At 28.8% G+C, this 16,836-nt stretch overlaps 1 protein-coding gene across 1 annotated transcript in view; it reads right to left on the reverse strand.

Moving 5' to 3' along the window:
* The window catches only part of LOC111613529 (E3 ubiquitin-protein ligase SIAH1-like), a 29,997-nt gene extending 13,874 nt beyond the window's left edge, over positions 1-16,123 (reverse strand). Inside the window, exons 1-2 of the mRNA XM_023354872.1 lie at positions 16,029-16,123; positions 13,939-14,018 (exon numbers count right to left, since the gene is read on the reverse strand). Coding sequence (XP_023210640.1) covers positions 13,939-13,990 — 52 coding nt within the window. The 5' untranslated portion in view covers positions 13,991-14,018; positions 16,029-16,123. The remainder of the gene's footprint in view (positions 1-13,938; positions 14,019-16,028) is intronic.
* Between the last annotated feature and the right edge of the window lie 713 nt (positions 16,124-16,836).

Below are 16,836 nucleotides of genomic sequence, written 5' to 3' on the forward strand. Positions count from 1 at the left end.
CACACAGGAATGTCAGACCATAATGTGACATCATGTAAGGTGTATGGAATGGTTGAATCACACAACTGAATCTCTTAAGTGCAACAAAACAGCAATCACATTAAACATATCATTTGAACAGATATTTTGCATGTGAAATGTGTATATAAGACACCCTATATTTTATTCTCATCAAAAAGAATAAAGGATTTTTAAGGATTTTAATTAAGGATTTATAAGATATACAGTAAATGAAATTCTCTCTAAGATTAAAATAACAAAAACAGACAATTTTTTTGGTGTGTGTGTTTTATTTTAGAAGCTTGTGAAAAAATGCATAGCCATAGTCTTTTGTCATATACTATACATGGTTCATAAAGTTTTAGTATAGCATATGCATTAATCATGTTAATGTGTATGTAAAGTTATCAGCACTAGCACACTGGTTCTGTGATTTTGAGATTAATGTTAAATCCATCTATACAGTGATACCTCGGTTTTTGTCGATAATCCGTCTGAAAACAATCAGTGAAATCCGAAACCGACAAAAACCGAGGCAATTATTTCCATATGAATCAATGTAAATCCAATTAATTTGTTCTAGACACTCCAAAATACATACCAAAAATATAATTTATAGAAAATAAATATAGTGTTTAATACTAAAAACAATAAGAAATTAATATAAAATGAATATAAAAGACAAATGTAAAGAATAAATGAACATTTAATATGGCATTTCCCATGATAAAGCTAAAAGGAAAGCAATGGAATTGGGCATATTCAAAATCTCAGCATCAATCAGTGAGATGCTGCTGGAAGTGATGCAACAGCTGGTGTTTTCTAGAGAACACGAACGCTGACTGCTGGGAATTTCGGGAGAGAAAAACAATAAATATGGCGAATCACGATGGCTTCCACTTTACATTAACTTTATTTTTAAACTTATTTAATGAGAACACCTTAATGAAAAATTAATATTTCAAAAAGAGAAATAGGAATGAAGATTTTTAAAATTTCTGTAGGAGTTTAAATAATTAAATCAATCCTAAGGTTACACTTTAACAACTAAAAGAAATTTGTGATGTCTTATGTAAATACACTAGTATAATACAACATTCTGTTAATGTACTAACCAAATGTTAATTTATTTAGAGTTTATTCAACAAAAAACAACAACAAAAAAATTAAATTCAAAATTGTCAACGAAAATACAGTTTTTACAAGCCTCATGGAGGCTGCCGTCTTGTTTCCTGGTGTATCAAGTACAGAAAAAGGCACTTGCAATTTTCTGGAAGGTCGCTAGCAGCAACTGGAAGTTATCTGAGATTTTTAACAGAGATGCTGAGAGGTGCTGGCTGCACGCTGAAAATTTGAATACGCCTATTGTTTGGCTAGATGTACGGGGTAATGCTCACACATGAGACAATGCCACACTGAGCAGGAAAACGTGTGGTTTTGCAAAATTAGGAGTGAGGACACGTAGGAACGTCAATGAAATCCGAGGCAACCGTCAAAAACCAAGACAAATTTTTTTTGCAAAAAAAATCAACAAATACCAAAACCGGCGATAACCAAAGTCAATGAAAACCAAGGTATTACTGTATAACAATATGCAATATGACAAAATGATCTGAAATTTCACCATTTTAATGAAAAAGAACTTGTGATGTAAAGTTATAAAGCATTAAAAAATTGAAGATTTCTTAAAATCTTTTGCTTTATACAAACTAGACATAGATTACTATATGAATTACATTCTAATTTTTTTTCTCTACTGCCATTAGCATTATCTAAATTCCAGAGTCAGGGAACTATTTATGGCTTAAGAAAGCAAACTTTCCATTGGATGATCTTATTGAAAATGTATGAAAAAAATTCTAGAGAAATGCCAAATTTAAATAAAATGATAATCCCAATTTTAACATAAAATGTGTTTTCAAAAAACATGCATGGAATATTCAAATACATATAACACAACATAAAAATTTCTTATTGCTAGATAAATAAATATGAGATTTGTTGAATATTATTTGACCAATGACAATGTCTCTATAACAGATTCTGTCTTTGCAATGAAGTTAAAAGATTTATCAGAAGAGAACTTATTCAAAAGTTCTTAAGAATAAAATAAGTTAAAAGACTCTTTCAGCATTAAATTTGACTTTATTTAAATAAAAAATTAGCTAATACAGTATTTTCAACAGTTCATAATTGTCATTATGCATGTATGCCAAGTTACATCATTCTGTACTATACACATTCATTTGACTGAGGGACACCATATTATGAGATAATATACTGTATATTAGTGATGTAACGAATATTCGGTTACTATTCGGTATTCGGCCTATTTTTCACTATTCGGCCAAATACCGAATACCTAAAAACAGGAGTAATAAATAACAAAAACACAGTAAATTAATCATTTTGGTATTTAGAGTTAATGTTATAGAGTTAGTGTTGTTTGTTTATATTTATTTATAACTTGTAACATGCACAAAATAAAAAAGAAAATAATATTAGTCACATGTATTCACAATTTATAATTACAAAGATCAGCACACGTACACGTCTATCGTTGGAGAATCCTCGCACATCTGAGGGTCTGACCCTGCCTATCCTTCTTTTTAAGCGCTCGTCTTTGCTCTTCCCTTTCTCTTTCCTCTATCGCTCTAATCCATGTATGCCTGTGCATACATCATAATACGCGCTCACGATACTTTCGATTCGTCACTTTTCCGTCGTAGAGTTCCCATTTTACAATTACGTGACTCAGCCTGGTGATAACGGAGAAATGAGACAGATAGGACGTCGATATAAGTCACAGTTATGATTTCACAGATTCGAGACAGCTCGGTAGCCCGAACGGTCCCAGGCTTTCGCCCGTGCACGCTAAGTGACTTTCATTACAAGCATTTAGCTTTCCGAAGTCTATGACAACAATTGTTTGGCATTGACGGCCGCGAATTTCATGCCAATAAACTGCTTCGACTTGTTCGATTATGTTATCAACTCAATTTCATATTTATTTTCACATTTTCACTTCGCGGTCCTTCTCTCTTCTTTTTCCATTATTTACATGTGTAGGTCATTTCATTGTTATCCACATTTGATATCATCATTTATCACATACTTCCATGACACTCTTGTCTGTCCGCTACAACTGCCAAGAATTAACGTGATTGGCGAAGTGTAGTGACAGCGAGCCAATAGAGAGCAGGATCTTTGCCATAATACGGTTTGCACACCAATTTTCGTACGTGCGTTAATCAAGCCGAATATACTATTCGTTATAACACTACTGTATATCCATTATATTTTTTTATTTCTCTACAATAATAACTGAGTATGCTGAGGAATGAATTTGTATTAAATTTTGCCAAAAACTTTGATGTTTGTGTGTAGAAACAGTAAAAGTAATTAAGAAGGACTCTGATGCTTAAAATATGGGTGAAACACAAATGCTAACCAGGATATATCCTAAATGATCAACAAAAACACCCCAAAACACTCATTATCAGCAATGACAAGAGTCTATGGTTTTGACCTAAGACAAAACCTGAGTCTTCTCAATAGAAAACTCCAGGAGAAACAAGACCAAAGACAGCACACCAAAATTACAATAATGTCAAAACAATGCTCATTGTTCTCTTTCAACCACAGAAGTGTGTCCATGAATATACTGTATAAAATCAGATGGTGAAATTGAATACTACCTGGAAACAGAGATTCAGTTAGGAGAAAACAGCCTCATCTCTGGAAAAGCTGTGACTGGCAACTTTATCATGACAATGGACCTCTCACTCATCTCATTCAGGTTTTTTTGGCAAAACATTGCATCACATAAGTCTTCATGCAATCCTCACATGGATTCCTGTAATTTCTGCTGTTTCCAAAACTGAAACTGAAGGGGAAGAGATGAGGATTTGGAGCAGATCAAAGAGAATGTGACAAAGCAGCTAATGGCTATTCCAAAAAATGAGTTTGAAAATTGCTTCAGAAAGTATAAAGAACATTGGAATAAGTCTGTAGCTTCTCAAGAAGAATACTTTGAAGGAGATCAAGCCATTGTTGTTTTAGGATAATTTCTTTTTGGTTTTTTAGCGTAAGACCAGATAATTATTGGACAAACCTTCTATTTGTTATCATCCTAGATTTTAATTTTTTTTTAATGTAAAAAAAAAAAATACTACTAAATATTTTACACACAAAAATATGACTTTTCCATTTTCAAATCATATCATCATGTATCATCATCAATATGGTGAATGTACTGTACTGTACATCCATTACTATTATACAACATAATGTTAAATATTAGAGATGAACTTTTTGTTATCTATTCAAAATTTTGTAACAAGTGCCTACTAGGAATCTGAAAAATTCAATTCATTTTACCAAAAACCAAAAATAATCATTTAAAATGTTATTATTCATGTGTAGAAGTGATTTCTAAACAATTTAATATAAAAATCAATGAATAAAATTTTGATATTTAAAAAATTTAATATTTAACAGTATATTTAAAAAATTAATTCCAAAGAATTAATCAAATAATTAATAACACAAAAAATATAGCATTTTTACGATATATGTATATAAACAGGACTTGCATTTATTTGTTTATTTGAAATTTCATAGGAATTCTGAAACTTTGTAAAATTCTGACTCTGAAAAATTTTACTTGTAAGTCAACTTTGATTCAATATTTCCCAATGACAAGTATTGGGAAATATTGACATTTCCTGGTTTACAAATAATATAAAAATGCACATGACCAATCTTTTACTATCATTTGTAACATGGCCAATGGCTGACACACATACAGGTTGCTAGTTTATGCAAAAAATTGGGAATTTGGCTACTTTTTTAATCATTTGGATGACTTTTTGGGAGATACTTAGTTTTTCAGACAACTAGTTTAATTATCTGAATTTAATGAAACTACTGATAAGTAACTGCTTAAGACTAAGTAAGTGTACTGCTATACATTAGTCTTAATTTTGTCAATTATTTTTGTTTTATTAAGTAATTAAAGATATTTAAACACAAAAGTTCATAACAAACAACTTCTAGGAACAAATTAATTGGTGAACTGAGACAGAAAAAAATTTTGAGAGAATGGAAAATAATTAAAGATATTTCATAATAATATTTGTAAAATGTAAATAAATTAAAAACTTAAATGAATTTTAGATCATGATTAATGCATGTATTTTAGCAACTATATCACACTTGTATCCTAGTTTTAGCACATACCTATACCTAGTCATATGACTTTTATACAAGCAGATAAGATATTAGAATGTGATAATACTTTCAAAACCTTATGTATCTTCAACTTTTGTTGTTGTCAAATGATTTAATTTTGTTTTTACAATGAATTAATAAAAAACAGAAAAGTAATGTTAAAATTTTCTTATAGTGAAAAAAACATTGTAAGGAAAATATCTGCATGGCATCTAATAGACTCTCAGTAGATAAAAAGTTTGTATACATTTTATTAAGCTGATCAGACTGATATTAACTGAATTTATCATTGTAAGAAGCAAAGTATATCACTAAAAGAAGATACTAAAATTAAGAACTGCCTGCACTCATTTAATATAAAATTTCTTACATTGTTCAATATCTTGGTGATTAAATCCAAATACTAACTCTATTCTAAGAATTCCTTTCCAGTGTATTATACAAGTTGTTTGATGATTCCAAAGGTATCATGCACAAAGAATTTATCCCAAATGGACAGAATGTTACTGGAGATTATTATTTGGGCATTTTGGAATATCCCTGGAACCGAATTTTACACATATGGCCAGAGTATCATGCTCAAGCTGGACACTGCTGCACAATAACACATCCCCACAAGAGCACTGCCATTCATCAATTTTTGGCTCAAAAATGTATTGTAACCCTGGACAACCACCATATTCTCCTGATCTGGTTCCCTGTGACTATTTTCTGTTCCCAAAACTTAGAACTCCAATGAAAGGGACTCATTACAAAGACATTTCCGAGATTGAGGCTGCTATGACTGCAGATTGAACAAAATGCCAGAACAGGAGCTGAAAAAGTCCTTTGAAATGCTAATTACTCATTCTGAATGTTGTATTGCTGCAGAGAGGTCTTATTTTGAATAAATAAACAGATTTATAAAAATATTTCTTCTAGTATTTTCTTCCTACAGCAAAAGTTTGGTTTCTTTTTAGACAACCTGTGTATAACTGTATAGCAATTATTGTTTTATATTTTGTTATCCACATTTGATATCATCATTTATCACATACTTCCATGACACTCTTGTCTGTCCGCTACAACTGCCAAGAATTAACGTGATTGGCGAAGTGTAGTGACAGCGAGCCAATAGAGAGCAGGATCTTTGCCATAATACGGTTTGCGCACCAATTTTCGTACGTGCGTTAATCAAGCCGAATATACTATTCGTTATAACACTACTGTATATCCATTATATTTTTTTATTTCTCTACAATAATAACTGAGTATGCTGAGGAATGAATTTGTATTAAATTTTGCCAAAAACTTTGATGTTTGTGTGTAGAAACAGTAAAAGTAATTAAGAAGGACTCTGATGCTTAAAATATGGGTGAAACACAAATGCTAACCAGGATATATCCTAAATGATCAACAAAAACACCCCAAAACACTCATTATCAGCAATGACAAGAGTCTATGGTTTTGACCTAAGACAAAACCTGAGTCTTCTCAATAGAAAACTCCAGGAGAAACAAGACCAAAGACAGCACACCAAAATTACAATAATGTCAAAACAATGCTCATTGTTCTCTTTCAACCACAGAAGTGTGTCCATGAATATACTGTATAAAATCAGATGGTGAAATTGAATACTACCTGGAAACAGAGATTCAGTTAGGAGAAAACAGCCTCATCTCTGGAAAAGCTGTGACTGGCAACTTTATCATGACAATGGACCTCTCACTCATCTCATTCAGGTTTTTTTGGCAAAACATTGCATCACATAAGTCTTCATGCAATCCTCACATGGATTCCTGTAATTTCTGCTGTTTCCAAAACTGAAACTGAAGGGGAAGAGATGAGGATTTGGAGCAGATCAAAGAGAATGTGACAAAGCAGCTAATGGCTATTCCAAAAAATGAGTTTGAAAATTGCTTCAGAAAGTATAAAGAACATTGGAATAAGTCTGTACCTTCTCAAGAAGAATACTTTGAAGGAGATCAAGCCATTGTTGTTTTAGGATAATTTCTTTTTGGTTTTTTAGCGTAAGACCAGATAATTATTGGACAAACCTTCTATTTGTTATCATCCTAGATTTTAATTTTTTTTTAATGTAAAAAAAAAAAATACTACTAAATATTTTACACACAAAAATATGACTTTTCCATTTTCAAATCATATCATCATGTATCATCATCAATATGGTGAATGTACTGTACTGTNCCTCCTGAGTTACATTATTTAGGTTTAATGTTAAGTTGATGAATTTAAGAATTTCTGGTTTGGAAGTGCTTTTTGACGAAGGATAGTTGTATAATACTATATTATTATAATGACAGTCATTAATTAGAGTATCCATTTTATACTGTATCAGTTCCTTTTCAGATTTTAAATTGTCAATTTGAATTTTTAGATTATCTATTGAACTTTCCATTTTTTCAAATTGAATTTTATTTTCCCGTATAGTACCATGAATTAAATTCAGTTCTTCTTTTATATATTCCATTTGTGCAGATAGTTTATCATTAGAAGTATTAATCAATTCAGATATCCTATTCCATAGATCTGCTGTTAAAGTGTCATTCGAGCTTATTGGAGTAGATGAATTAATTACATTGGACTCACCTGAAAAGCTTTGTAGATTTTGTTTAGATATATCCGTATGTGAACCATTGTTTGCCGTAGACGATTCCTGTAATTCTTTATCCATTGATAAGTTGTAGTCCGTTATAAGCTTGAAATTAGATGTACCTGGTTGTGTCTTGTTGCTTTCCGGTTTGCTTTTATTAGTTGGCGGTCTACCACGTTTTTTTGGTGAACGTTGCATACTTATTAATTCTTAATTTCCTCGAACTTGGTTATTTCTTATTAGTATTTAACACTTTGGTTAATTCATATAATAAAATTGAAAAAATACACTAAATTCTAGATTTACGTCGAGGTGTAAAAACAAAGTCACCAGCAGCGCTCATGGTCAAGTCACGCCCCCGTTTTATATTAATTATAATAATCAGTGATTAATTTTAATAATTAATAATATAATCAGTGATTAATTTTTAATAATTAATAATATATCAGTGATTAATTTTATAAATTAAATATATATTATACTTCATTGATCATTGATATATTATACTTCATTGATCATTTCCATGTGCCATTTATTAATGTTAATACTCTCCTAAGGTATTGTACTAGTAAATTATCATCATCATATTATTTCCAATTAAGCTAATACTGAAAAACTTGTATCCTTCAAATAAATAGAAACTTAATTTGCTCCTAAAAGTTGTTCGGAAATCGATTTGTTCTCAATCCAAAACAAATTTTCTCATAAGAAACAATGTAAAATAGACTAATCCATTCCCAACCCCCAAAACAGGCTTTTAATTTTTTACCTTTTTAGCAGCATTTCATGCATAAAAATGCTACAAATGCAGTATAATATTATATATAATATAATATAAAATGGATGTAAACATTATATATATAATATAATATTAGCTATATCCATTTTATGTATACAATGGAAACTTGCATAACAAGCAAAACAAATTGTAAAAAATTGCCTCGCTTAACGAGCGATGTTTTGCATAACAAGAATTTCCAAATTGTGCACATGCTCCATCAGTCTGTGTTTAACACTCGTTCTGCTAACATCTTAATGTCGCTTGTGATCACATATTTTTCCAAACTGGTGTTCACACATATTACTTTTAATCATCAACAACCATTACCCATTATATAATAAACACGCCAAACAATATGCCAAATTCTTGGGCTATGTAAAGGCTATAATTAAATATTAGAAATTAATTAATTTGACTAGAAGTAGGCAGTTATGCTGCCATCTTGTATTAAATTTAATGACCAATNATTTTTACACAAGAAAAAATTCATTTAATAAATATATTACTTTGTATTTCAGAAAATATACTTTACTATTTAGATTAAAACCGTTTGTATTATTTTGTGTTTGAGTAATTTTAATTATACATAAATATTTACTATATAATTAATCTCAATATGTAATCTGTTGGAACACTGTTATTTTCTAGGAATTATCACATCCACAGACTCCAAAAATACTAGCCAATCAACTTTATTTCACCTAGATGCATTTTGGAAATTAAAATATTTCCCTCCTCAGTGGGTTTTCTTTCATACAAGCTAAACAAGGTACAAACACTTTTTTTGATACTCTAGTAAATATACAATAACAACATTAAATTAACAATTTACAATAATACATTTATTAAAACTGTGTGATAATTCCTAGAAAATAACAGTGTTTAAACTGATTACATATTGAAATTTTTAAAAAATGGAATAGAGGCAGAAGAGATAAATCATATATAATTAATGTTCTTACTAGTGTTGCAACAAATAGTATATTCAGCCTCAAGCCGAATAGCCGAATATTCGGCTCGATTAACGCACGTACGAAAATTGCCGCGCAAACCGCATTATGGCAAGGACCCTGCTCTCTATTGGCCACTGCCACTATGCTTTGCCAATCGCATTAATTCTTGACAGTTATAGCAAACAGACATGAGCATCATGGCAGTACATATAGGTAATTTCATTGTTATCAAATGTGGATAACAATGAAATTACCTACACATGTAAATAATGGAAAAAGAATAGAGAAGGTCCCCAAAGTAAAAATGTGAAAATAAATATGAAATTGAGTAGATAACATAATCAAACAAGTTGAAGCAGCTTATTGGTGTGAAATTCGCAGCCATCAATGCCAAACAATTGTTGTCATAGACTTCAGAAAGCTAAATGCTTGTAATGAAAGTCACTTAGCATGCATGGGCGAAAGCCTGGGACCATTCGGGCTACCAAGCTGTCTCGAATCTATGAAATCATAACTGTGACATATACCGACGTCCTATCTCTTTTCTCCGTTATCACTAGGCTGAGTCACATAATTATAAAATGGAAAAACTATGACGTAAAAGTGACGAATCGAAAGTATCCTGAGCACATATTATGATGTATGCATAGGCATACGTGGACTAGAGAGATAGAGGAAAGAGAAAGGGAAGAACAAAGACGAGCGCTTAAGAAGAAGGATAGGCAGGGTCAGACCCTCAGATATGTGCGACGATTCTTGAACGAATGGGTGTGTACATGTGCTGATCTTTGTAATTATAAATTGTGAATACTTGTGACTAATATTATTATTGTTTTTATTTTGTGCATGTTATAAGTTATAAATGAATATAAACAAACAACACTAACCCTATAACATTAAATCTAAATACCAAAATGATTAATTTACTGTGTTTTTGTTATTTCTTACTCCTGTTTCTAGGTATTCGGCCGAATAGTGATTAAATATTCGATATTCGGCCGAATAGCGAAAAATAGACCGAATACCGAATAGTAACCGAATATTTGTTACATCACTAGTTCTTAATAGTTAACAAATTGTTTTTTGATTTTTTTCCCTTGTATTGTAATGACAACAAAAGTCCTCTACAGTATGTTAGCACTAAAAGTATTTGTTCTGCTAAACACATGTTAAAATTTTTCTTTGGAAAATATAAGTAATATTACAGTTTGCATGTAAAAATATTATAGATTACATTAACACATGTTTAGTCTGGAATCTAATTATATATATATTTATTTATTTATTTTTAAGCAAGTTTCTATAGCTAGACTTAAGAATATATGCAAAATAATAAATAATATTAGAATTAATATATATCTCTACTTTGGAAGAAAACCAGCAGCATAACTCAAAAAAAGTGCAATTTTTCAATTATGTCATAATCAAAATGAAAATATAGTAAATTTTTATGTGGAATAGTGTCACAAAAGTAACTTGCATATTCAGCCACTAGGGAGCAGTTATGAGAGAGATAAGTGATATTCAGTTAAACTTTGGTTAAATCTTTGCATGGGATTTTCTCAAAACTAGTCATTTTGAGTTGTGCCGGTTTTCTTCCAAAGTAGCAATATGGTATATTGTAAGTATTATTTCTTTATTCAATAAATAAGTTTATTAGTATTGACAGTAAGTAAATTATATAGTAATTAGATGAATAAGATAGTAATTAATATGATAATTATATTAATTCTCAAACTTAATTGTAATATTTTGTTTTTATTTATAATATCTTGAATATATTATAATAGCATTTAAATTTATAAAAACAGAAATGTGATAATGTATTACAAGATTTTTCCAATTGAACAGCTACAGCAACTTTTTTTTTAAACAAAAGAATAAATGTCAATACTTATATTTATTAATAATATTTGTTCCAAATATTTTTAAGTCATAGTATTTGTGCTATTTCAGCACTTTTCATTCATTAATAATCATCAGATAATGAATCTTTCTTCAGATTATAATTTTCATTTCCTTTAAATCAGCTTTAGTCATAATCAATTTAATAATTAAACTCTAATTATAATCATTACTTTGAACCATAAAAAAAAAGCACAAGGACAAATTTTACTTAATAATATGAATAAATAAAGTAATCTAATTGTAAATTTTCTATGAAATTTACAATAAAATATTTTATAAATGAAAAATTAAGGAAGGTATTGGGATATAAAACATTTGCAGCAAATAGTAATATCCAATATTTAGAGGAGTAAACTTTTCTAAACATTAGATATTACTAATTTACAGACAATATAATTCAAATAACTTTTATTAATGGTATAATATTTGAAATGGAAGCATAACTGCCTACCTCTAGTCAAATTAATTAATTTCTATTATTTAATTATAGCCTTTACATAATCCAAGAATTTGGCATATCGTTTGGAGTGTTTATCAAACATTATCTGTGATTTTTTTTTTTCTGCAAATCAAATTCTCATTCCAGGTTGGTTCATTCTGCACTACAAGAAAAGATGACAATGATTCACTCTCCTTAACAATGCAATTGTACAATTTTCTTTGAATAAACATTACACAAAAAATATTTGAGTATTTCTTTTGGCATGAAATGCATTATTATTTTACATTAATTTCTATGAGAAAAATTGTTTCGTTTAATGAGTGTTTCTGGAACAAATTATGCTCGGTAAGCAAGTTTCCACTGTATATTAAAAGACAAAATGTTTCATCACCATCAACCGAAACCTAAACAAACATTTTAGAAAAAGTGCTATAAATAGAGACTCAACTCTGCCTGGATGAAATATAACCAAATTAATCAAGACAGACAACAAGTACTGTATCCACACTTTTTGAAATATTATATTTCACTTGCTTTGATTTAAATTTTAATTAATTAATTAATTTTGATTTATTTTTAATTTTAATTAACTGGCTACCTAGTATTAATAAATATTATATTAAATTAAACATTAATATTATAATATATAATACATTAATAAATTTTTGTTATTTAATTTGAGTTAAGCACCTTTAGATATGAATTAATAGATGTCATTTATATAATGCAAATGCCAATTAATGCAGTTTTTATAAATTAATTTTATTTAAATTGTGATGCATATCAAAAACCAGTAGTAGTATCTTGCATGCATGCACATTGAAATCTAATTTGAATAACAATGCCATCAATGGTTAGTGTTGTAACATCTAATGATGCAAGGCAAATCTCAGCACCACTACTGAATCAGTAGTCCTGTCATTGATTGGTCAGGCTGTCAACTTTCTTTAACACAGAAAGTATAGGAAGTTGATCATCAATGGCCAGCTCTGCTGTATAGATTATTCAGAAACCAAGTTATCATACATAAACCAGAAAAAATATGGCATTCAAAGTTTTATTTGTAAACAGGTTTTTTGCATAAATTTTGCATAAACAAAATTTATATTTTACATATTTATCAGAATTTTATATGCAATTTTTTGGCAATGCTAAATAACTAAGTTTGACTATGATAGATAATTCTTTCCATCAACTATTATTTTTCAAAATTGCAATTAAAAACAATATATTTTTAATTGCAAATTGTATTTAAAATAAAATATATTATAAAAATTAGTTAATTCATATTTATGTTATGTATGAAAACCTACCTTAAGAAAATAGTTTACAAAAAATTTGTTCGTATCATTCATCAATGTTTGAGGTTACTAAGAAAATAAGACCTAACCAGAAAATAATCCCTAGTATGATTTTTCAGGGTGCTCGTAATATAGGCCCTACCCCTAAAATAAGCCACAGTTAAGATCGTCAGCCAGATGGTCGTATTTAATACATCCGTTTCAATTCACAACAGGCATATTGAATATAAAATAATGATATTAATATATAATTAAATATAAATAAATATTATTATTGACATTAATACTTAAAATAAATGATAATATAAATTATAATTAAGTATTTGTAAATACCCAAGCGAGTGCCTTTGGACAAGACATTCCCTGATAATAAGACCTAATGCATCTTTTGAAGCAAAAATTAATATAAGACTTGGTCTTATTTTTGGGAAAATACAGTATATATCTATGCAATTTATCTTAATCATCATAAAGAAAAACATTCATGAGATGCAATTTTGAATTACTAAATATATAACTAAAATTCATTTAAATTTTTAAAAATAACTTATGTACTGTAGTTCCAAAGTAGCTTTTATTGATAGAAATTTCTAAATTCTGGATGCTATATGAATCACTTACATAAATTACAAAAACTCATGAAATATAGAACAAATTTAGTGTGTCATGTATTTATTTTATAATTTTAAAACAAATAAATATATTAAAAAATAAATGGTGAAATTTACCTTGAGCCACTGCATGATTTCTTCCTTTATTTCCCAAAATTTGTCTATTCATATTGTAATCTTTGTTATTTTTCTAATTTCTACAATAATAAATAAGAGTTTTATGTCAGTTCATTCATTATATTAACAAAACTTGAATTAAAATAAAACTAATTAATAATTCATAGAGAATTATGAAAATTGTTTTTAGTAGTAACTTAATAAGAATTAAATTTTTAATGTTTAAATATTTAATTTTACTTTAAAGAAATTAACCTGAAATACTTAAGCTACTGATTTATTTTAAATTTTATTATCAAAAAATTGATCAGTAAAAGTTATTTCACACAGCTTTTATAATATAAAGATTATAGGCCATAAGTAATTTAATCAATAATTTTATTTTTAACACTTACATTAAAACTTTTAAATAAACAATTATTATTAATTATTCATAAATTATTTTTGTTTCTGATAAATCTATATAGAAAAATTTAGTTGTCTCAGTTGAATATTCATTCATTTATTTATTTATTTTTAAATAATTTTTAATAAAAATTTAAAATAACTGGCATATAATATAAATTTTTTAAAATGTTTATAAAGTAAAACAAAGAAAATAATTTTATATAAAGAATTTTTAAGTTGATTGTGTGGTTCATATTTCAAACATTCAAAAGAACATTTTTTATCAAAAATATTTGAACATTATCATTGTATGATTCAATCAATTTTTAAAATGCTATCAATATACAATAGCAAATAAAACAAAAATTTAAAAAGAAAAAAAAAACTAATGTTGAAAGTCACCTGCAAATCTGATAAAAAATTTACTGGAAAGAGAACAATGCAGATATTATTGAAAGATATCGACATACAATATAACTAATTATTTTGTAAGAATGAAGTAATGGATTTTCCCCCCTGCAGATTCAATTACAGAATGAATAAACATATATATATATAAACCAAACTTATTTGTTAATAAATGCATATTCTTATTATGTATAATTATTAAATATTCAAAAAACCTATAATTATTCTCAAATATTAAAAAAATTTGTTTTAATATTTTACAAACTGTTAAAATCTAAGTTACTAACAGAAATATTCCTATAATATTGCAAAAACAATTTCAAAATACACACAGCTACATACAGTAAAAGACTGAGAAGTACCCAAAGGGGCTAACTCAAAAGTTAAACACTTTAATAATTAATAAGTACCTTTTATTAACAGATGTGAGACGACTGTGGCAGACGGTTCGATAAACCATATTTGCCATCACAAATGTTTTTAAAAAACATTTTGAAGCTTTAACAGATAAATTTTAATTTTCTTTTTGTATAAAAGGTGGGACTAAAGCACCCGTAACTACCACTTTCTACATTTACCCGAAAGCTTCTTGGTAAAAGGTTCCATCAAGAAATTAATTTGTTTATTAGCGAGGTTACGACTGGAGTTTTCGTCTTTAAAACACAAGCGTGGAACATCGAGTGCCGCTATCTTGTAAGTGGCACTCGACGTTCCCACGCTCATGTTTTAGAAATGAAAACTTCGGCCGCAACCTCGCTATTTTCTTCAATTCTAATTATTAATATAGTTGTTTCTTCCACAATTAAAGTACTTTAATTGTGAAAGGAAAAAAAAACCTAAAACCTAATTATAATTTAAAATAAAGTATTTTATAAGAAATAAAGCAAAAATTTTAATTATTTATTATATTGAACATAATAAATCAATTAAATGATTTTACAAAGTATAAAGCAACAAATCACTCTTGTTTTTATTTTAGGTCACTTTAAATCTGATGAAAACAACACAAAGGGTCCATTTAAACAATACATAAAGCTTATTTCCATAGTCAAAATTAAAATATTTCTACATTTATTCATCAATTATTGAAAATTCCCTCTCCTATAGTAACTTCTGTCGCTTATACACAATGAAATAATTAATTTAATTATTTAAGGAATCTCAGTCCCATTACGTCATTGCAGAACCGAAATTACAAACACGAAAATACCGTCTATTTCGAGCCGTATTTAGTGCTTTATATATTAATTAATGCGTAATACATCGTTCGATATGTCTTAAGTTAAATAATTTACCTAATTTAATTCCAATAAAGGCAGAAATTGCAAATTCTTCGCTTTGTGCTTCATCTTGTAAAATATCCTCAAATAACTGCAGTGTTGCCAAATCGTTAAAAATATTCATTTTTTTATATCATTATTGTAATAAAGTAATCGTACTTTGTAAATAAATATTTTAAATTTTTTTAATGTTTTAATAAATATTAAAATATGAAAAATTAATTTCATAAATTTCATAAACTGTTAAAAAAAAAAAATACTTATTTATTTAAAATCCGATAGGTGGCCGGATGGCCGCGTGGTCAAGGTGGCAGCCTATATTACCGTTCGGTTAACATGGAACACCTAAATTTCAACACATTCGGAATAAGAGCAGGAAGCTTCTGAACATCTTTAAAATTTATTGAAACAAGAAATACAGCTGCCAGCCCAAGGACCTTTTGTGCATCGCCGACAGTACCACTCATGTATGTACTGTACTTCCCAGCATCTCAACCTTGACTAAAATCCAGATGACTAGAATCCATACATATGCATTACGTCAAACTCAGCTTTGGTCTCCCTATGACCGTTAACAATATCCTAACCCGCAGAGCGACCAACACCACGACCATAGCTTGCCATTACAGGAAGTATCTAATAAAACACTATATTACCTATCTCCAGAAGGCTTCGAGGGATAACTTTTCTCGGAAAATTATACACATCATTCAGAGTAATGAAGGTGCAACCCTTGTGAAGATTTCTATAGCCCATTACATCCGGAACTGGACACACACTCATAGTATCCCTACCGATAATCACACGATCCAAAACTCCATTC

This window comes from Centruroides sculpturatus, unplaced genomic scaffold, assembly GCF_000671375.1.
Source record: "Centruroides sculpturatus isolate CEXI.00-Female unplaced genomic scaffold, Cexi_2.0 scaffold1690, whole genome shotgun sequence".
NCBI lineage: Eukaryota > Metazoa > Arthropoda > Arachnida > Scorpiones > Buthidae > Centruroides > Centruroides sculpturatus.